Consider the following 22,893-nt stretch of genomic DNA (forward strand, 5'->3'; position numbering starts at 1 on the left):
CAAATTCTAGCGCATTCGAGCTGGTTTCTCCAAAATTACCTACCCCACTTTTAAGGATCCACAGATTTTATTTTTGTTTGCGTATATTTGTGAGTTTAAAAATCTGTTTTTGCATTTGTGAAAGGTATCTTACATTTACAGATCGCACATAGCCTATAGACAGATTATTTATCTGTTCACACAAATAATATATACACACACACACACACACACACACACACACACACACACACACACACACACACACACACACACACACACACACACACACACACACACACACACAGGAAACACAACAGGCAAAGACAGTTTTTGGTATTAATGTGGTCGACCAGACACTTTTAATTTCAAATTTCTTTTCAAACAATGATCGTAGAACCTGATCGCTGTCAGATGATTTAAGTAAATACACCAAAAAAAAAAACAGAGGCCTGCAGCTCTGCATTAAACCCAGACCTGCCCTCTTTCCAATCCTGATGCTCAGAGACAAATAAAATTAAACTTTAAAAAATAAAAACATACAGCGTCGCTCAGTTAGACGTGCTCGGTGGAGAGAAAGAGAAAAGGAACAGACAGTAATCTCAAGATTGCTTGTAAAATTACTTTAAAACGTAGATAATATTTGTATATAGGTAGATAATGTTTGGTTGATTTTGAACGGGGGATAGCAATAAGAACTTACATGTCAATACAATCAGAAGGTCTTAGCTCACTAGCTAGGTCAACAGAGAACAGTTATACATGCACTAAAAAGAAAAACAGTTTTGAAATCAGATCAAATTTCTCTAAACCAAAAGGAGCCTCAAACACTAGATTGAAGTTGAATTTCGTTTTTAAATAAAATGGCTAATTGATATTATTGCACATGAGCAAAAGACAGTAATACTTTAGAGCTCTGTTCATCCTCCTCCTCCTCCTCCTCTTCCTCACTGACCCTCGTTCAGGACATTCAGAAACCTGGTGACGCACGACAAGATGTTTGAGAGAAATGAAGATTAAAAACCTCGATGTGGGTGAGAGACAGACACTTACATTGTGCTATAATGTACAGTAAATGGCTGCATAAGTGCTCTCTCTTTAAGCCAGACGAAGAAAAGTCTTTATTTATAAAAGATGTATTGTTGAGGCATCATTAAAAGTTAGCCTGTGCTATCCATTCGGGGGCCGACCGTGTAAAAAGCCCCCAAAACAAACGGCACTCCCGACAGCTTCCGACGAGTAGGAGAGGAAATCTTTAAAAAAATAACGATGAAGACGATGTTACCCCCTCTGATTGTGTCCTTCTGAAGATCGCTGCTACATTAAAACTGCACGTAACCATGTGCAACCGTGGAAAAAAAGGCATTGAAGATGACTCCTCTGCACCCCCGTCCGTTTGGTTTCTTAATCATCTTTTCTCTCTCTGTATTAACATGTTCCACCACCTCTTTGTTGGTGTTGATTGGCAGTGTCCAGGTCCAATACCATGGCCGAGTGATTCAGTGAAAACACCGTGGGGGGTGCAGTGGGGGGGGGGGGGGGGGGGTCTCTGGTGGATTTTCAGCAGTCTCACACCGGGCCGTTGACCGACACTTCCTGTGGGGGGGGCGTTTCCTCCCTGTGAGGACGACAGAGGAAACAGTCACACAAACACAAAACACTCTCACTGTACGAGGGAGAAAGAAACACAATCTCCACAAAGACTTTAACCTTATCGTCAAATGGGTTTAAAACTTGTATGAACAAAGAAATAAATTAAAATCTGACTTTTTTTTTAATCAAGCTACACTATGCTATATGTAGCTAATATTAGCCCTCATACAGGGTCAAGTTTCATCGTCAGAATACAAAGAAATACATGTTTTTACGGGAAAAGAACTGTCAATTACTATTTTCTACATCAACAACATTTTATATACTTCCTGTGCATCAACTTTGAGATGCCAACTCTCACAATCTTAAAAAAAAATTCACCTGTTCTCTCTTGCTTTCATAAACCTATAGTCCTCTACCCAGTCTTCTACTCAGGACTGCTTTATTGTTATTTATTCTCCTGTGTTCTTGTTAAGAGTCTTCGAGCACTGGGAAAAGCGCTATATAAATAACATGTGTTTTAGTGGACATCTTTTTGTCTCAATTTGAAAAAACAGGCGTAAAAAAAAGGTTTCTGAAAAGAACCGGTAAGATGGTTTTAGTCCGGCCAATGTAATTTATCATAAAGTATTAATGTTATTATCAAAGCAAAGCTTGTTATTTCTAAAATAAATGCATAAAGATCGATGACACTTATCTTCAGAATCAACCAAAGAGCTTCAGCACAGCATGATAGCATGTTAGCATGTTTTAATGTAATGAAGCTAGCACTCACTTCCTGTCAGTGTGTGAGGTGACGGCTGGATCGGCAGCAGGAGGATCTGACAGAGAGAGTTTCTCCAGGGACAGCGTGCTCTCCTCACTGCAGGACACACACATTAACCCCCATTAGCACACACGTTAGCACACACGTTAGCACACCCATTAGCACACACATTAACACACGTTAGCACAGGCTGCTAGTTCAAGCCTCTTTGAACTTCGTCTACATGTTGGTTCACTCTTTGTTCTGCAGCCGACCTTTGGCCCTTCTGCAAAAAAGGCAAAACCTTTTCTATTTCAGGCTGGACAAACAAAGCACTTAGCATTTAGCTTCGTGTGCGAGGACAAACTGAGAGACTCTGGAGGTGATCAGCATTTACTTCTGAGGAGAAAATGATTTACCACGAACACTCAGCAGCTCTTACACAATCCTGGATAACTGCCAATCATGCGGAGAACCAAAGAGTGTTACTAATGTTTCTCACGGCCTTTACTCCAGAAGATTATGCAGCGCTGTGTGTGTGTGTGTGTGTGTGTGTGTGTGTGTGTGTGTGTGTGCGTGTGTGTGTGGGAGCGAGCGTATATGTGTGTGTGTGTGTGTGTGTTTGTGTGTGTGTCACATGTGCTCACAACGACTGAGAGGCCAGAGTATTTTTACTTAAAGTGGACCTATCATGCTATATTTGAATAATATATTGTAGAGCCATACCTATATAAAACATGTCTGGAAAGTTTTTTTTTCAAAATACCAAACAGATCATGCATTTTAGCCATGCCTCATTTCGCTCTATTTGCTCTTTTCCAGCACTGTTTTTGTAAGGGCTGAATCTGTGAGAAGTCTTCTTCACTGCTTTTGTGACAGACTACAGCGCCACCTACAGGCCTGGCATATGTACTACAGCGTCTCCAGCGCTTTCGAACGGCAATGGCCGTGGCTGTCTCCTCCTGATTGGTGGAGAGTTGCCCATATAGGCGGAGCTCCTCGTTCCTGATGTCAGAAATGTTCAAATCTGGATCAGTCTGTATCAGATCCGTTGCAGCCTCATTTTTAGAGATTTGGGTACGGAGGGAAAGAGAGAGGGTTGTGTTTTCTGACACTTGGTGAGTTCCCTGACACACCGGGGACACATTCATGTGTAAAAGACGTACAAGAGTGCATTTTGCATGATAGGTCCCCTTTAAATACTACAGTGAGGTGATACAAATGACAGATGAACTACAGGTGTGCTTATTGTTAGCTTAATTGCCGACGGGTCAACAGGGGATGATTTTACCCCCTTGTTACACGGCTTAGTTGAATACTCGATTCTGATTGGTCAATTTCGGACATTTCAGAGGTTGTTAATACTCAATAACACACCGCTGCTAAGCATGACATCCAAGGCACGATCGAGGGAGAGAAGGAAAAGGGTTAAAAATTCAGGACTGTGGAGGAAAGTCTTAAGAGAAACTGATAAATGATTAATGGACAAAGTTTGTCTTTTGTTATATTGAATAAAGTAATAAAGAAAGTCAATATACAAGTGGAACCGATCTCAAATGCAGGAACAGAGAGGAAATGGCCAACTGGTCCTACATCCCATCATTAAACCTACACTTTCTCTTGCCCTCCTGAAATGTAAATCCTTAACGTATGTCTCCGTTAAAACACATACAAGACTACAAATTCAATTCAACAGAGTAAAAGGCAATCAGAGTATAAGACTATATGTTTTAAATGATTATCTGATCATTTGACACGACACTAACCTTTTTGGGTCGGCTGTCTTGTTGACGGCGGCTGTCTCCGCGGCGACGGCTACAGTAGGAGGAGCTCCAGCCATTTTTTTGTCGTCCTCCTCGCTGTCGGACCCCCCGGAGGAGCTGCTGTCGGAGGCCATGACGGGAGCCTTCTTCCCTTCGCCCACCGGCCAATCAGCAGCTGAGGCACTAACATCTGCAGACACACAGGAAGTGAGTTTGTTTTACACTCCAGTCTGATAGCGCTGATGGAGTGCTGTGTGTGTGTGTGTGTGTGTGTGTGTGTGTGTGTGTGTGTGTGTGTGTGTGTGTGTGTGTGTGTGTGTGTGTGTGTGTGTCCCTTTCTCATTTCTCTAATTTCCCCTCCTCAGCATCTAATTTGAGGCTCTCTGGAGGAGCTATCATTGAGGATACACTGATGGGTCCTCCGCGGATGTATTTCCGGGAACAACGATGTTTCAAAGAGTCGTGACGCATTGTGTTACGTTATTATGCTGCTAGTGCTCTCATACTTGTTTGAATCTGAAATTGTATATATTTATATAACTTGTATATTTATATAAATATATGTGTGTGTATGTCCGCATCTGTAGCCTGCTATTGTCTCATTATACCGCACTGTGAATGAATTAAATGTAAATATATAAGTGGTCATGAACACATCTGTCCATCAGACAGAAGGCTGCTGTGCCTCCTGTCATCATTAATGGACGTCTCTTTAAAATGACCGCTCAGAGGAGAGGAGTTCTCATTTCTCTAACCGCCTGCTGCTTCCCCTCCTCTCTCCTTGGTTCCCCTCCTCGACTCCTCCGCTCGCATCTCCTGTGGGCGGGACTAAGACACGAGGACAGGCGTCGAGGAGGGGAATTAGAGAAATGAGAAAGGGCCTGTGTGTGTGTGTGTGTGTGTGTGTGTGTGTGTGTGTGTGTGTGTGTGTGTGTGTGTGTGGGGGTTGGTGTGTGTGTTTATATGTCTGGGAGGGAGGGTAGGGTTTATTTTGTTTTTATTATATTTACGTTTGTCTGTATTATTGTTATTATTTGTAGCTTACATCTGTATTCTGTTTATTTTGTAAGTAATTACTAAGTAATCAATTTTTTTTTTTTATTATGTACTTTTAGTTATTTTTCTTTTTTGAAATGCTTTTGTACATGTTGTTTATTAATCTCAATAAAAAAGGAAGTGAGTTTGTTGTTGTTGTGTTTGGGAACAACACACAGCGGTTGTCGTCGTCAGGTAAACACTCACCACTTTTCTGTTGGTTTGGTTTGGCTTGTTTTTCTACAGCGCTACTGTCCGAGGCCGCCGGGGAGCTGCACCTGGGCTCCGTCTCTGTGCTGCAGCGCAACGAGAACACAGAGGGGGGGGTCAGCAAGTTGGAAATACTCAAAATAGATACAACAATACAGATCTATTGCCCCTGAACATTTGGAAAGCACTCACCCCCAGAATAGGGATCTTTTTTCACCACCTAAAAGTGTCGTATCCACCATGCGCTACAACTAAAAATAACCCAACGTTTAATACTCTTTAAGACCCAGCGGACACCCTGCCTTCCTTTCCCTAACCTTTCATGTATTTTAAGTGATGTTGAATATATGCCTTACATAAATAAAGTTCCATCTTATCTTAACTCTAGTTCCCTGGAAAGTGAAACCTGTATCATCGATTTAACCTGTAACTTAGAGGACATGGATTTTAAATGTCGGTTTTTTCTTGAACATCGTCCCAGCAGACTTGTATTTTCGGGTCAGCAGCAGGCTTGTGTTTCTCACCCGGAGAAAGGCTGGAACTCGGTGAAGTTGGCCCAGCCACTTCCCTGCGTCCCCGCTCCGCTCCTCGACGAGCTGTCCCACCCTGGTGCCGTTTGGGAAGCTGCCGTCCCTCCAGACTCCCTGAAATTTGCTGTCCAGCCTGGACCTTGGAAGGAACCAAGAATAAATCAACACAAGAGCAGATTCTGAACGGTTTCTAAAATGCATTTGGCTGGGGATGCAAGTAGCTGAACAAATCCCCTTAATTGGTACAAAAAAATATTATTTTGTTGCTGCAAATAAAATCCAACAGAGGCATTGATCAAAGCTTTTAAGTCTCGCCTAAAGACCCGCCTCTTTTCCCTCGCTTACGAGTCAGTCTGAGCTATGCACTACCTATTTGTCTGTCCATAGTCTTTATGTGCCTTTTATCTATTCGTGTAATATGATATTTTGTTATAATGTTATGTTCATTGTGAAGCACTTTGGAAAACCCTCTGTTTTAAAAAATGTGCTATATAAATAAAGTGGATTGGAAACATCATCTCCAAACAATACACCTGCGCTTCAAAACAAAAACACATACTTTTTAGTTCCTCTGTGTAAACAAAATGTTTTTTCCCAAAGAGAGCTATCAAAGCTGAACTGTTAGCCAAATTGAGAAACTTGTCTTTGAATTATCCTTATATATAAATGTTGTGTTAAAGGTGGGGTAGGTAAGAATGGAGAAACCAGCTCGAGTGCGCTAGAATTAGAAAATACACAACCGGAAAAAAATCTGCCACTTCCTTCAGACTTCCTTCCAGAGCCCCTCCTCCAACACACACAAACGCGCACATGACCAATGAGGGCACGAGATGAGTTTGTGCACAGATGGAAGGCTGACAGGCAGGTAGGCCATCCAGTTACTTTAGCCGGGCCGGCTCAGATGATTGGTCGTGCTTTTTACAGCGCTACGGCTTCCAGATGACATTTTTTTATGGATTTATTGTCAAAGCATTTAATATATTCATTGCTATCGGGATGTTCAGAGCATTCCATGGAATATAACAAAAATGTTTCTGAAGTGAATTACCCACCCCACCTTTAAGCTACGATGTTTGATTTAGTGTCTTTTTTGGGTGTTGGTGCGCCATGGGACTTGTGTAATGTAAGAATGTACTTAAAAAAATAAAAAAATAAAAATTCTTTCAAACTAAAGACAAGAGCAGATTCTGAAAGTTTCTAAAATTCAATTTGGCTGGGGATGCAAGGAGCTGAACAATTCCCCTTAATTGGTCCAAGAAAGTATTATTTAGTTCTTGCAAATAAAATCAATTATCCCACGCTAGTTTGAACGCCGTCTCCAAACGAAACACCTGTCGCTTCAAAACAAAAACAGACTTTTTTGTTCCTCTGCGTAAACAAATTGTGTTTTTCTTTGTGCTTTATTTGGAAGGCAGTTGAGGCCTTGGTAGGCCAGGCTCACTTTGTGCTGCGTTTCCATTACAGTTTAGTATCTGGGGCAGTAACTATTAGGGATGCACCGAATATTTGGCCGCCGAAAATTATCGGCCGAAAATGGTTAAAAAGGCTCTTTCGGCTTTTGGCCGAAAGGGTTCTAGCACCGAAAAAATATCACCGAATGTCAGGGAACAGGGTTACGTTGGTAAGCTAACGTGTTGTTGTGATGACGTAATCCAAACGCGGCGACAAGCACGGCGCGCGACCATGCTCGCGGCTGGCTCAAAGCCAACATGTCTGGCGCTTGGAGATATTTAAAAATATCAGAGAAAGAGGCGCGGATTGCGATTTTTAAAACGTGTTCAGCTGACTTTTCTCGAGGGGGTGTAACTGCAAAGACTTTCACCACTTCGGGATTAATCCACCACTTGAAATCAAAACACCCGGACAAATATGCGGAGTAAGATCAAATCACAAGCACTGACAGCGAGGGACTGTTCAGCGCTGCCTCTCATGTGCTTGATGAGAAGAGGAACAGACTTATGGCTGATAAAGCAGAGAAGCTAATGTTCATTAAAAAGAACCTCCCACTTTTCCTTAATAAGTAGACAAGGCTGGCTTATCATAAGCTTATCTAGTTCTACATGTCTACTCTATACCCACTTTCCTGAACCATTTTCATTGTGAGTTATAATTCACCATCTCAGGTTATCATTAGGGGGAGATGACAGCAGCACAGTGTTCAATATATTGTACTTTCGTTATCTAAATGATACAATGTTGTTTACATTGCTCATGAGGACAGACCACCTTATTTGCAGATTCTTGAAATTGTAATTTAATTTGTAATTGATTGTGGATTTTGTATCCAGTTTTCACTTTATGTATCTTTATACAATGTTTACTACTTTGCTTATGAAATTGAATTGTAATTTCATTTGTAAATAGTTACATTCATGTGGATTTATCCAGTTTGCACATTTGTATGCATGCACTTATAGGTGCATTTGTTGTTGTTGAAGGCCTGGCTGTTACAGTCTTTATTTACACTATGTTGTTGTAGGCCTACTGGCCTAGATGTTTATTTTAAAGCACCTTGGCTTTGTTCTGAATGCACTTTGTTGTAGTTATCCTACAAAGAAAAGAAAATGCACTTGACTTGGAATTAATGTACTGTATGCATTCAAAAGTGCTCAATAAATGTTTTATGGACCCATAATAGTGATTATTATTTAAGTTAAGTTTTGCCATAATCATGTCTTTTTCCATAATCAGGTAGCTGAACAACATTGGTAAAAAATGTATACATTATATATATATATATATATATATATATATATATATATATATTTCTATTAATCATTTTCGGCCTTTCGGCATTCGGTTTTCGGCCAACTGTTTCCTATTTTCGGTATCGGTTTCGGCCAAGAATTTCCCATTCGGTGCACCCCTAGTAACTATAGTAACGCAGTGTAGTGACGTCATCTTCAATGAGAACCACAAAACCAACATCAGCCGTTAGCTGTTAGCCCTCAGAGCTCACAGCTCCTCATATCTGTTCAGAAACTAGACAAAAGTTAAACAAGTCAGAACCACAGACTGTCTGTGTCATGGAGAATACAGTCGCTGGTTTATTTATGTCTGTAGGCCGTTGTTGTGAGTGTGGAAGGTCGGAGCATATACTGCGTTAGCTTAGCCAAACTCCATTAGAAAACACGCATTTTAAAAGGTGTTTCTCCTGCCGTCTGTCTGCAGACTGGTCAAAGCATTAATTCATGGTTTTTACTAACCGGTATCAGTATGTTGTTACTTCGGCATCATTTTGAAACGTGTATTACAATTAAATCACTGTCAAATATGTTCATTGTGTTGTAGTTGTAGCATCACTAGTTTAGCGTACTCCGGCAAATATTGTTGGCCCGGAAGGAACCGCGATTTTGGAGGGCCAGAAAAACTGTGAAAAAGTACCCGTTAGCCGGAACCACCCCTTAGTGGAAACGCAACAAAAAACGGGCCGGGTTCGGCACGACACGCTTAAACCGTGCTACGTGCTGCAGTGGGAATGTGCCATTAGCATATTGCCCAATTTCCCTTAATTGATCCAAAAAGATATTATTTTGTTCTTGCAAATAAAATCCAACAGCGTCATTTTCCCACGCTAGCTTAAACATCATCTCCAAACGAAACACCTGTCGCTTCATAACTAGAACATGGACTCTTTTTCCTCGGCGTAAACAAATTGCGGTTCTCATAAAAGTTACCTGTTTTCTCAAAGAGAGAGAGAGCGATCAAAGCTAGCGACTTAGGAGCTAAACTGTTAGACTAATCGAGAGACTTTCATTAAAGTATCCTTATATATAAATGCTGTATTCGGCTACGATGTGTCATGTAGTAACTTTTTCAGTTGTTGGTGCGCCACGGGACTTTTTTTTTAATGTAAACATGTACTGAAAAAAAGACACTGTTCTGATCTACCTGACTCTGATGCGTTCTGCGCGTTCTGCACAGGCTGCTCCTCCTCATCCTCCTCCTCCTCCTCATCAGATCCAGATCCGTGGTCCCGATCCCTGCCGCCGTTCTCCATGCTGCCCTTGGAGCTTTCCTCTGAGGTTTGGGAGACCCCGAACCTGTTGAGAGGGACAACGGTTAGGAGTTAGGAGTGGAGAGAGAGGACAAAAGACCAAAAAAAACTTGGTGCCAAAAACTAGAAAACAGATCCAACCGTGTTCTGGATTTAGCTTGTGTTGCATAGTTCATCTCCTTCTCCTCCCAGATGTCCTCCTCGTCCTCAGCGTCGTCAAACTGGCGTATCCTTTCTTTACAGCAGGCTTCAAAAGCAGCTGCGTTGGCCTGCAAACAAACACACATTCAAATCAGTCAAACAATCCCCATTAGAGACATTATGAAATACGCATCTAGTCTCATTTACTCACGCTGCACTAGGGAGGGGTGCAGAGCCCCGGTATTAAAGGGGCCCCGGGGCTGAATTATTAAAGACCGTGGTACCGTTAAGCTCTGACGTTATCGGTTTTTTATCAGTACTGGAGACATTTAAAATATATGTAATGTGTATTATTGCTACACAAACATTATATTGCGGTTTTAGTTTCACCAACTCCGTTTCTAAAACGCAAAAAGACTGCAAAATGCGTCTATGATTATTTTTTGTATTTTCGATCTTTCCAATCCAGACGAGAGATCTCTCTCTCCCGTCTGTGTGTGAGGGGGCGGGGCAGTTTACACACAAGCAGCTGCTACATGCAGCAACACACACACACACACACACACACACACACACGGAGGAGATGGCAGAGAGAACGCGCTCCGAGGTGTGGTTAAACTTTACCCGTCTCGATGCTCGTTACCTAAAGTGCAATAAGTGTTTAGCATGTAAGGGCGGTAACACGAGCAATTTGTCTAAACATTTAGCAAAAGTGCACCACATCCAGACGGAGGAATGCACCTGGTTGGACTGTCTTTCTAGCAGCGCTGTAGCCCCATCCACGAGGAACGTTTCCACGTCAGGTGTTATGTATGCTAGCAGCAACACACGGAGTTAACTACATTATACAAACATGTGTTAATGATTAGAGGTAACTGAGTTATTTAGTTTGTTAAAGTTTCAGCTATTCTGTTTACAGTTCTGTCCTCACATTATTTAATACGATTTGTTAAAACACCGTTGTTTCTTTAGATGTGAAATATTATGTATTTAATTTAAATAAAAAGCAATGTTAGTTTTGTTCACAATTTGTTTAGTTAACCTTATTTTTTCTCCAAAAGAACCGATAAGAGTACCGTTAAAAAGGCAAGGTTGATAAGCGGTATCGATAAAAGTAGCAGTACCGTTAAAACCTTAACGATACCCATCCCTATGCTACCCATCCCTATGCTACACACACACACACACACACACACACGTGTTTACAACCCAAACACATGTTGTGGGGACAGACACCAGCAAACACTTACACTATTATCATCAGCATCTAGATTGAAGTTTATTTCAGCAATTCTGTCAAATGTGGCACTGAGGAAAGAGAACCAGAAAGAAATGGGAACATGTTAACAAACGACTTTAACAACAGAAAGCACAGACATGAAATCAAATAGAGTAACAGAGAAATAATAAAAGGTGCTGAGGGGTGAATTACATTACGTCTACTTACTTGATATTTTCATCGTGCTCGCTGAACTCCTCATCATTGAAGCCAAACTGATCCACGAAGTTGGCGGTCATCTGCTGGATCTGATAGTCAGAGAAGGCCTGGGGAGGTCAAATGGCACTTTTTAAAAAGGTGATATCAGTATGGACCAAGGAGATTAATGTTTACAAATGAGTAAGGTGTGTGTGTGTGTGTGTGTGTGTGTGTGTGTGTGTGTGTGTGTGTGTGTGTGTGTGTGTGTGTGTGTGTGTGTGTACCTGCTGGAGAGACAGGTCGTTGGGGAAGGGGCTCTCCATGTCGTCGTCTTCACTGGACGAGTGCATGTTGTGGGTGCTCACCTGCAGTGTGGAGGTTTGGAGACATTTTTATAGTGTTCAAAAACACCGTAGAGATGCCCAGCTGCCTTTTGCAACATGTTTGATATTCGGGTTGAAATTCTAATGACAGATGTATTTATGAAAACATAAAATAGAGAAAGCAAATACAAGAAATTTTTGTGCAAAATGTGTAAAAAAATCACCAGAAGAAATATGTAGGGATTTGAAAGCCAGGAGGAGCAGATCTCTAGTCATGCTACAGTTCACAGCTTTATCCTAACTGGCATACTTAAGTAAATGGTACAGTAAAACTTAAATGCAGCAAATCATTGATTTCATGCAATGCAAATGGCCTTTTGCAATTTAAAAATATCCCTAGTTGTGTAAATGTGTAGATTTAAAGCCTGGCAGGGACCCATTGGGCGCTTTCACACCGGAGTACTTTTCAAAGTTCCGATATAGTTCCGAAAATGTGCGTTCGCACCAAAAAAATCCGGAACCAGAACTTAGTTCATGAGAACCTTTCCACCCCCTTTTCAGTCCCTGCTAGAGAGCAGGTACTTTCATGGGAGAAAAAGGTTCCCAGTTCTGATTGGCTGGGCGGATTGCAAACCACGCCCCGTAAAACTCCCAAAAAGTTTTGTGAAGCCGCCATTTTATTTGCACGCATTAGCATTATTAGCATTAGCATTAGCCCAGCGCACAAACGGAGAGAGACTAATTTATGGCAACACAAAAGAAAACATGGGAGCGGTGGAGATGAGGAGGTGACGGTGTTCTGGCGATTTACTCGGAAGGCTTCAGTAGAAGTTGCTGGGAGTCCCAGCAGCTTCTACTGAAGCCTTCCCCAACTCCGGGGACTTCCGGCCGGGAACTCCGGGTGGCAGTATACGCCGTGAAATGGTTTGTGGCCTGCCAGTAAACCCAAAGCAGAAGAAGAAGAAGTGACGTCAGCGGCTTCATTTGCGTAATCTTCCCTCAGGGACTTATTCCGGTGTGAACGCGATCTGCTCTTTAGTTCCATGGGGGAACTAAGTACGGAAAAGTACTTAGTGTGAAAGCGCCTATTGATGTCTTGACAAAAACACAAGACATCAAAGGGTCCCTGCGCGGCTTTAAAAACTACAAATGTGCAACAGACTATTAGCTTCAAGGGGAACATAGAACATGTGTTTGGGTCAACATACTAGTGATGCATCAATGCCAAAAACCCTAATTTCCCCTGATAACGCTACGTGTTTAACATTACATCAGGAGGAGAGCTTGAGCTTAGATACGAGAAAGCAGAGCTAACAGCTAACGCTAACCGGGGTACTTTATCATGGGTTTAATGGGCAAAGGAAAATGACTGCAAAGTTACTATGATGTGTTCAAATGTGATACACAGGGAATTATTACCTTGTTTACTTGCTAACAACTCATGTATGCAAAGACTATTAAAAGGAGTGAATACTGAAGGACTCTGAATGTATTGTTTAACATTTTTAAAAAACCCTTTGGACCGTGGTATGAACTAACACATCTCTTGTATTGTGATCTTCCTACCCTGTTGTTGTCAATCCATTTAAATAACACTTCTGACTTCTTCTGTTGCATACATTCTTATATTTATTTCAAGACACATTTGAGAAGCTGGTAACGGCTGCTCGCTGCGGTCCTGATAAACTGGCTGCTCTGAACACAGTGGGTGTAAACTGGAGGAGGAGAGGAAATAAGAGGAAGTTAAAAAATGGTGCACAAGGAGCTGATTGATGATGGCTGAAACCTCACCAGCTCCACCGTGTTCCTCCTGTTGGTTTCTCTCAGGGTCTGGTCCACGAAGCTCTCCCAGCGACCTCTGCAGTCTTCTGGCAGCTCTGCGAGACACACGGATATTATATTTCAATCACTTTGGAGTTAAAGGTCCCCATTATACTCTTTTTCATCAATATATCACAGGTCTCAGATATATCCAGAGCCTGTCTCTGATTGGCTGAAACACCAAACAGATCATTGCAGCATTACCCATAATCCCCTCTGTTTCAGCCCTGTTTCCAAAGTGCTGATTCTCTGTCTGTTACTTTAGATGAAAATAAGGAGCCCCTCCCCACGCCGGTAATGGTTACACAAGACAACACATCGTTATGACATCACAAAGTGGCCAAAATCTGATCAGCTCATTTTCAGACAGGTTTTTATAGAAATGGACAAAAAGAGAGTGGGTCTTTTAACACAGAGGGGACACATGTCGATTTTGCATAATAGGTGACCTTTAAAATGGTAATAAGTGAGATTAGGACGACTGTGACGCGTGTTTACCTTTGATGAGGTCACTGATCTGGGCCTGTACTGGTCCTTTCTCCAGGTTTTGGACCACCATGTTGGCAATTCTGGTCAGGTGACCCATGTTGCCTCTCCTTGTGCCGCCCTCACCCCTGAGATTTACAAATAGACACACTTACAATCACGTTTAACTTTACCGTAATGACGACTCAATGTCAATAACAACATGCCCTTTCAAGATTTACATGTAATCCATTAAATATATTAGGTAAGTATGTGTATGTAAGCAAAGAGCAGCACTTTTCAACTTCCCTGTTAACCTATAAGAGTTAATAAAATACAAATCAACCCCTTAAGATCTTGAAGGACCAGGAAACTCTTTGAGATGATGCAAAATAGGGATGCTCCGATCGCCAATGTTGGGGCCGACCTCATCGAGTGGGCGGGGCCTATGGGGATCTTCCATTTAAAGTGATGTTTAAAACTCAGTTAATGGGGCTCGTTCACTGGCGCTTCCACAATTATTTAGAACTAGTTTAGCTAGTTCCAAAGGTAGATAAAATAGCTAAGTGTGTTAAGTCTAACTCTAATGGCGCATTTCCACTACAGCGCGGTTTAAGCGCGCCGTGCCCGGCTTTTTGGTTGCGTTTCCACTAGAGGGAGTTCTGGCTAGCGGGTACTTTTTCACAGTTTTCTGGCTCTCCAAAATTCAGGTTCTTTCCGGGCCAACAACCGGGCTGAGTATGCTAAACTAGTGAGAGAATTACTGGTAACTCCAACACAATGAACATATTTTACCACGATTTAATTGTAATACACGTTTCAAAATGATGCCGAAGTAACAACATACTGATACCGGTTAGTAAAAACCATGAATTAATGCTTTGACAAGTCTGCAGACAGACGGCAGGAGAAACACCTTTTAAAATGCGTGTTTTCTGAATGGAGATTGGCTAAGCTAACGCTGTATATGCTCCGTCCGTCCACACTCACAACAACGGCCTCCAGACATAAATAAACCAGCGACTGTATTCTCCATGACACAGACTGTCTGTGGTTTGTACTTGTTTAACTTGTGTCTAGTTTCTGAACAGATATGAGGAGCTGTGAGCTCTGAGGGCTAACAGCTAACGGCTGATGTTGTGGTTCTCATTGAAGATGACGTCACGGCTCCGCCTACACTGTGTTACTATAGTTACTGCCCCAGCTACTAAACTGTAATGGAAACGCAGCATAAAGTGAGCCTGGCCTACCAAGGCCTAACTATACCGTACTAAGCCGTGCGAGGCCCTGCAGTGGAAATGTGCCATTAGAGTGTGTGTTGCTCCGCTCCCCGGTCCGTCACAGCGGGCGGAGCTTCAGGATTTCTGCTTCACACACGTTGCATACCGCTATTTTATTGTCATTTTTGGACACCTTAAAATACTGCCAGACCGGTGAAGCCATTTTGGCGAGCTTCTTTTGCCGCGCAGAGAAGAGTGTCATGTATTCAAGTCATCATTTTACCTCATGCGATCGGCTCTCGCGATCGGCATTTTTAGAGAACACCGATCGATGGGCAGAGAGTGAATATCGGCCGATATCGAATCGGCGGCCCGTCGATTGGAGCGTCCCTATTGCAAAACGTTAAATGCATCCCAAATGATGGAGAACAAGTATTTGTTTTGTGACTACACAGGCATTTATCGTTTAGTTACCTATCAGCAGGATAGGCATGAAAACTATGTAGCAAAAAAGGTCCTTACTGTATTTTGTCATTCTCCTCCCAGGCGTTAAGGATTCTCTGTACCAATTGACACTTTTGGAAGAGCTGGAAAGAAAAGACAGATGGAGAGTGTGAGTGTGGAAATACTTCAGGAAGAGCACCAAATCCATGCAAACAAAACAGCACAGATGTTGAGATAGTTCCCAAACTATGGACTCCTGCCCCCTTCACATCCGACGGTCTGACACGATCACCACATTCAAGTCCTTCCTCGAAACCCACCTGTTCAGATCAGCCCACTCACTGTAGTGCTCCGTATCACCCGTTTCCCCTGAATAACCTGCTGTCTCTATCATTTGTGTCCACTTTCAATTGTCTTCTCTTGTCTTGCTTTTACGTCTTAGAATATTCAACAATGTTACGGTAGGGCTGTTCAATTAATCGTATTTTAAATCGCAATTACGATTGTGGCTTGCAACGATTACGAAAAACAACGTAATCGAAATAAAACGATTATTTTTTTTATTATTAGGCTACTTTTTTTTTTCAAATACATTTTTTTAAAATTGGTTTTTCAGTTGAATTATACTTAAAGTTCAGGGTAATCAACTGTTTAAAACATACTGTTCAAAAAAAAAATCTCCAATAAATTGATGTTTTCGAAGTAAATGGATAATCGTTTTTGATAATCGTGATATCAATTATTGACCCAAATAATCGAGATTATGATTTTTACCATAATCGAGCAGTCATATGTTACGGTGTCCTTGGGTAAAATGTATTAAATATTATTATGTACAGTATGGCTCGTCTGCAGCTGCTTTAGCGACGTACATGTGCTACGAGGGCGTTGTGGAGGGAGGTCTGAGGGTCGATGGTCGTGCCCGTCTCCGAGGTCTCCTCCTGCCCCTCAGAGTTTGGTGCTTCGGGCTTCACGTCGTGGTTCTGGAGAGCCGGGCTGGGTCGCTCCTCCGAAGAAGAGGGATGGTTCAGAATGGCCGCCACACACAGCTCCACTTGGAAGTGCAAAAAGTTATTCCAGGAGTATTTGAAGAACAGATCCTGTTAAAGAAAGACGGGAGGCAAAGTCAGTGACATGCTGTGAAAATATCGCATGCAAGACAGAACTGTAGGCAATGATTAATTAAGTCAAGGTCAACTTTATTGTCAATCTTTCAGTTTGTGTGTACAGACAGAGATCGAAATACAAAGATATATAAATAATATGCATATCCTATAAATACACTATCAACAGACACATGTATACATATGCAAACATTAAGATATAAATAAAAGCACAATATTCAATATGTACAAAATAACAGTCACTTCAATATCTTGGGAAATGTAAAATGCATACAAGATGTAATAATATTGGAATACTGGAAGTCTGTGCAATTGATCAGAATCAGAACACCTTTATTCGAGGGGATATTTACAGTGTTACAGCAAGTAAAGAGCCCAAAATATTAATTAATAAGCATGCTTAAAATATTATAGATAAAAATAGAAATTACGATTCCAGTACCTATCGCTAACTATTTAGATAGTCATTTAATCTGTTAAGTAATCCATTGATTAAGCTTGGAGTTAAGTGACACACACACACACACACACACACACACACACACACACACACACACACACACACACACACACACACACACACACACACACACACACACACACACACACACACACACACACACACACACACACACACACACACACACACACACACACACACTTTGGTCAGGTGGTGCGATAAGGTTATCAGTGCTGTCTCATGACCAACCTAGCGCAAATCTGATTCTTCTTTATTTTCAAACACTCAAAGGTTTTACTGTCCTATGCACATCGCTAGAGTGTAGAAATGGAAATGAAATTCTTCTGACCTGAGCTCCTCCAACAATGCAACATATATAATAAAATACAAAGTAGTCAGAGATGGCAAAAGTACACACATCCTTTACTCAAGTAGAAGTACAGATACTCGTGTTTAAAAATACTCTTGTAAAAGTAGAAGTACTGACTAAACTTCTTTACTCAAGTGAAAGTAAAGAGGCTTTGAAATGTACTTCAGTAAAAAGTACCCGTAACTAGCAGCTGTTTTAAAGAGTACCTGACCTCCCTTTATATTAATAGAACAATAACTTCATTGTTAGCTAATGAATGTTTCCATGGTGACCAACGGCAACATGACAACGTTTTCATTGGTCCCTCTTCTTTAGAGAAGACCAGGAAATGATGGATACACGGATCGTGTTCAAATCAATAGGCACGCAATGACTCTAAATAATAATGATCACGCCACCAAACACACATTCAAACTAAAGTAACCAGCCTGTTTGGAAAATGAGAGAAGTAGAAAGTACAGGTATTTGGGTTCAACATGTAAGAAGTAGAAAGTACAGGTATTTGAGTTCAACATGTAAGAAGTAGAAAGTACAGGTATTTGTGTTCAACATGTGAGAAGTAGAAAGTACAGGTATTTGTGTTCAACATGTGAGAAGTAGAAAGTACAGGTATTTGTGTTCAACATGTAAGAAGTAGAAAGTACAGGTATTTGGATTCAACATGTAAGAAGTAGAAAGTACAGGTATTTGAGTTCAACATGTAAGAAGTAGAAAGTACAGGTATTTGTGTTCAACATGTAAGAAGTAGAAAGTACAGGTATTTGAGTTCAACATGTAAGAAGTAGAAAGTACAGGTATTTGTGTTCAACATGTAAGAAGTAGAAAGTACAGGTATTTGTGTTCAACATGTAAGAAGTAGAAAGTTATCAGAAAAATAAGAAGTGGAGTAAAGTACTGATACCAGAAAAAAGTAATTAAGTACAGTAACAAAGTATTTGTACTTCACTACTTCCCACCTCTGAAAATAGTGCAAGAAGTATATAATATACGTACAACACGCAAACAGACTGAGGCATCCTTCTAAAACAACTTTTTTTTTAAAGAGGTACAGTATGAGGGCTCAAACAGCCAGGTTTTCCTACCAGTAGTAGGTCCATGGTGGTCAGGTTGCAGAGCTCCTGGCAGATGGTGAGGGCGCTGGTCTGCAGCAGCGCGGCCACCAGCCGGGCCACGTGGAGCCGGGCGTTCCCAAGAGGCTGCTCCAGAAGGCCCACCGTCGTCAATATTGCACTTTTCTGTAGAGGGAATGATAAAGTAGATGTGTCATACCAACACTCAGTAACCCCGGGTGTATTTCATTTTGTTTTAACACTCTTTTTATTGTGATTTGTGTAAACATTCAGACATAACAGGAGGCTGTGGCTCAGTGGATAGTATGATTGACTTCGAATCAGGGGATAGCAAGTTCGAGTCCCACTGCAGTCAGCATGTTGTTGTGTCCTTGAGACACTTCACCCCAAATTGATCCAGTGGGGATTGTCCACAGTATTGAATGTATGTAAGTCGCTTTGGATAAAAGTGTCTAACAAGTGACATGTAATGTAATGTAACTATTCCTTTGGGACAATCCCCACAGGAGCAATTTGGGGTGACGTGTCTCAGGGAAACAACGACATGCTGACTGCAGTGGGGTTTGAACCTGTGACCCCTGATCCCAACACCAACGCACTAGTGCACTTCGCCACATGCCTCCCGCGCATATAACATACATCCCTCCATGGGTGACAATAATCTCACTTTAATCATGGAGCAAGATATCTATGTATAACTCAGCTTACATACCAATTACTTAAATAAAAGCACAGAGAGAAAATGTATAAGAATAATACATTATAGAGGGGGGGTGCCATATACATTTTTTTTTTTTTTTAATATAACTGAACCACAGATGGGGAAACAAGACTGTATGAAAGTAATATGTACTGCCAATTCATTTGTACATCAGCTACTTCAGTAGATATGAGGCTAACATGTGTCAGCTGTTATTATCTCCTTAATGCTGTACCTTGGGGGGATCCAGGAGAAGCTGCTGGAAGTCCTTTAAATGGGGCTCAATGGCATTTAAAATACTGCTGTTGACAGTGTAAGACCTTTCATAACCCTGAGAATACAGATCCATCAGCCCTTCCAACCTGCGAGACAATAAACAATCAATGAAACAGTTATTTATATAGCATGTTTCATACCCAAAGATAACTCAAAGTGCTTCACAAACAAAACAGACAATTTAATATAGGAATCAAATAATAATAATTTATTAAAATACAAGTTAAAGCCAAATAAAAAAAGTTGGGTCTTGAGTTTGCTCTTAAAAGTATGAACGCTCTCCACTCGAGACACATTATAAAAATCAGTCTGTTTAAACAAATATATATAAGCAGATAGGAGCACTTTCTACTTTGTTAACTTATAACAGTCAATGAAAATGAGCCCTTAAGATCCTGAAGAACCAGGAAGCAAAGGACCAGAATGAACCAAGCAACGTTTATAATTGAAATGCTTGACAGGAAACCCTTTGACTCACCCAGACCTCCTGGTCTCCAGTAGGGTAAGTAGCACCTGAGTTCCGTTAACAAAGGAGGCCTCACTCCTCTCGCCCTCAAACATGTTCTTGAGGAGCCCGGCTACACTGTCCTGCCTGAAAGATAAGAATAAATAAACAAACTGGTGATGACACGTAATAAGGTGTGGCAAAATCAGTGTATAGGTGAGATGCTGTTCACAGATGAAGGGCACAAAAAGTGAAACTTGGACCAAAACAAAAGCTGTTGTCAAACAGGCTCTGCCAGCAAATCCTTGCACACACAACGACCTCATAAAATAACTTTTCAAATCGAGAGTGAGGAAAGCATAGTTGGCTTATAATCCCGGCTTGTGTGGACATGTAGGAGCAGACATTTTAAAAAAAGAAGAAAACACATAAAAAAGGCTCTTTCAATTATGTGACGCCATTAATCAGCAGGAGAGACAGGAAATAAATGTTCCGTAGCTTAGTCATCAAACAAAGCCAAGGTGTTGCAGAAGACTTATTGAAATTATAATGATGGGTCTCTGGGTTCGGTGTGGAAAATGGTTTCGAAAGCACCTCCAATAGTTGTTAAAGTCAAAGCCTACACTTTTAGGAAGAAGGATTAACGTTTTGTAAGCACATGTATGTTGTAAAGAGAAAAAAGCCTTTTCTCCTAGAGATTTGAACTGATTGACCTCAAATGTGTTCGTCATAGTGCCTTTATAGTAATAAAAAAGCTTTGTTTGTTCAGCACTTTGTATACACGAGGTGCAGCTCAAAGTGCTTTCACAACATGGCACACATCACAAATAAAGACATTCACTTCAGGTCAAAAGTTCAAAACCGGTTCGTTATCAAAAAAGTATTCCGTTCACACGGCTCATTTAACGAGACCACTGGACCCGCTGTAGTACATATGCCGGGCCTGTAGGTGGCGCTGTACTTCTGCCACAAAATACACCAAAAGCAGCGAAGAAGACCCTTGAGCATGGTTGCCATGGTTGCCCTTCTGTTTATGCCCCGCGGTGGATTTAGCAACATGTAGTTCATGTAGTTCTCCATGTCCACTTGTTGCTGATGGTTGTGGTAAAGGAGCTGTAGATTTTGCACTAACATCTGTAGCATGGTCTGTAGCACTAACATCTGTAGCATGGTCAGTAGCACTAACATCTGTAGCATGGTCTGTAGCACTAACATCTGTAGCATGGTCAGTAGCACTAACATCTGTAGCATGGTCAGTAGCACTAACATCTGAAGCATGGTCTGTAGCAGTAGCACTAGCAGTAGCTACTGACCATGCTACAGCAGTGAGCAGCAGAGGTGGGGGGAGGCGGGGCTAGGGCTTCATCGTTATCAGGAAATGATCGTTTTGGACGTACACACGGAGCCGTTTGACCCCCAGAGCGTTCCGGTTGCAGATCTATCCACCTTGGGACCCGTTATCGTTTGCGAAAACCGTTTCCGCGGTTCCGTTACGGCCTCGTGTGAACGAACGGGCTACACGCGAGAGAAAAGTAGCGGATACAACCGGTTTTGTTCTCGTGTAAACACCGCCTTAAAGTCAACAAGGTATAACAATCAAAAAGTCAAATGAACAATGACCCAAAGGTTCACGACAGAGGAACCTTTGCGTGCCTAACATCATCCCATTTACAGGACACCTACACAAATGACTAAATGTAATGAGTGCCAAAAGGCGTGGTAAACTTACGACTCTAGAACAGCCAATAGTGGGTCTGGCTCCATATTCTCCTGCATCTGATTGGCCTGGTCTCGACTAAGGCGGATGATGTCACAAAGCGTTTGGGATGCATTTGATTGTCTCTGAAACAGGAATCATTGAATTAGAGAAACATTATTAACGGATCACTACTTTGATTCATGCTTCTTCATAATGACAACTCACTTCCTCATCGTTGCCAGTGTGGATGAGCTCGGTGAGTCTTTGTACCAACTTCTCCTCATTCAGCCACTTGAGGGGGGGGGGGGGGAGCATAAATGGCGTTAGACACTTTAAAAGAAGTTGTTTACTTATGGGTATTACATGAAGACATATTTAGAGGGCATACATGGAGGACTTCCTGTCTCAAGGGGGCGGGCTCCACACAGCTGATGAGGCGAAGCAGCAGGTCCATCATGGCAGAGGCGTCAATGTGTTTCAGCACCAGACCTATGAAGCCTTCCTTTTTCTTTAGAAAGGTAATCACCTGCAACATAGAGTTAAAAGTACAGTTCTTACTCTCTTTGTTTACCAAAACACATCACTTTTGTTGTACTGTTTGTCAGTGTTTCGCTGTCCAGTTCAATACCAGTGATTGCTTATTTACATGCTTAACCCTTAGATGCATAAGAGGGTCTCTTTGGACCCGGTGAGGTGGTTTTCTTGAAGTATCTTTGTGATTGCATTTTTTTATAATTTCATATTCCAGCTATGCCTAAAAAAAAATTGTCTTGGATGTCATGCCGTTCAAATTTTTAATTTACAGTTTAAGAAATTGTAGTTTTTGTATTTCTACTCGAAGCTTCCATAAGTGGGTCAAAAATGACCCGCATACATTTCCTCTGGGAACCTTTGATTCTTATCACCTGTTGCTGTCAGGAATCCATTCACTGTGGACCACACAGACTACATCACAAGTGACACCTCTCAGGAAGATTATTTTACACAGCAAGATCTGAAACCTGTCAGTATAATAATAATAATAATGCATTGTATTTGTATAGGGCTTTTCAAGGACTCAAAATCG

The 22,893-nt window shown here is 41.5% G+C and overlaps 1 protein-coding gene across 3 annotated transcripts in view; it reads right to left on the reverse strand.

Moving 5' to 3' along the window:
- Window positions 1-309: 309 nt before the first annotated feature.
- ppp6r2a (protein phosphatase 6, regulatory subunit 2a) overlaps window positions 310-22,893 on the reverse strand; it is a 29,324-nt gene continuing 6,740 nt past the window's right edge. Inside the window, exons 5-24 of one of the 3 annotated variants that reach the window (XM_079653699.1) lie at window positions 22,216-22,353; window positions 22,053-22,118; window positions 21,858-21,970; window positions 20,162-20,275; window positions 19,643-19,769; window positions 18,720-18,872; window positions 16,556-16,783; window positions 15,762-15,826; window positions 14,053-14,168; window positions 13,520-13,610; window positions 11,695-11,770; window positions 11,441-11,538; window positions 11,244-11,301; window positions 9,994-10,121; window positions 9,747-9,898; window positions 5,850-5,994; window positions 5,323-5,411; window positions 4,084-4,270; window positions 2,348-2,434; window positions 310-1,597 (exon numbers count right to left, since the gene is read on the reverse strand). In XM_079653699.1, the coding sequence (XP_079509825.1) occupies window positions 1,549-1,597; window positions 2,348-2,434; window positions 4,084-4,270; window positions 5,323-5,411; window positions 5,850-5,994; window positions 9,747-9,898; window positions 9,994-10,121; window positions 11,244-11,301; window positions 11,441-11,538; window positions 11,695-11,770; window positions 13,520-13,610; window positions 14,053-14,168; window positions 15,762-15,826; window positions 16,556-16,783; window positions 18,720-18,872; window positions 19,643-19,769; window positions 20,162-20,275; window positions 21,858-21,970; window positions 22,053-22,118; window positions 22,216-22,353 (2,280 nt within the window). In that variant the 3' untranslated portion in view covers window positions 310-1,548. The remainder of the gene's footprint in view (window positions 1,598-2,347; window positions 2,435-4,083; window positions 4,271-5,322; window positions 5,412-5,849; window positions 5,995-9,746; window positions 9,899-9,993; window positions 10,122-11,243; window positions 11,302-11,440; window positions 11,539-11,694; window positions 11,771-13,519; window positions 13,611-14,052; window positions 14,169-15,761; window positions 15,827-16,555; window positions 16,784-18,719; window positions 18,873-19,642; window positions 19,770-20,161; window positions 20,276-21,857; window positions 21,971-22,052; window positions 22,119-22,215; window positions 22,354-22,893) is intronic. The other 2 variants (XM_079653700.1, XM_079653701.1) reach the window with 2 other exon arrangements.

The sequence above is a fragment of the Notothenia rossii genome (assembly GCF_949606895.1).
Source record: "Notothenia rossii genome assembly, chromosome: 10".
NCBI classification, from domain to species: Eukaryota; Metazoa; Chordata; class Actinopteri; order Perciformes; family Nototheniidae; genus Notothenia; species Notothenia rossii.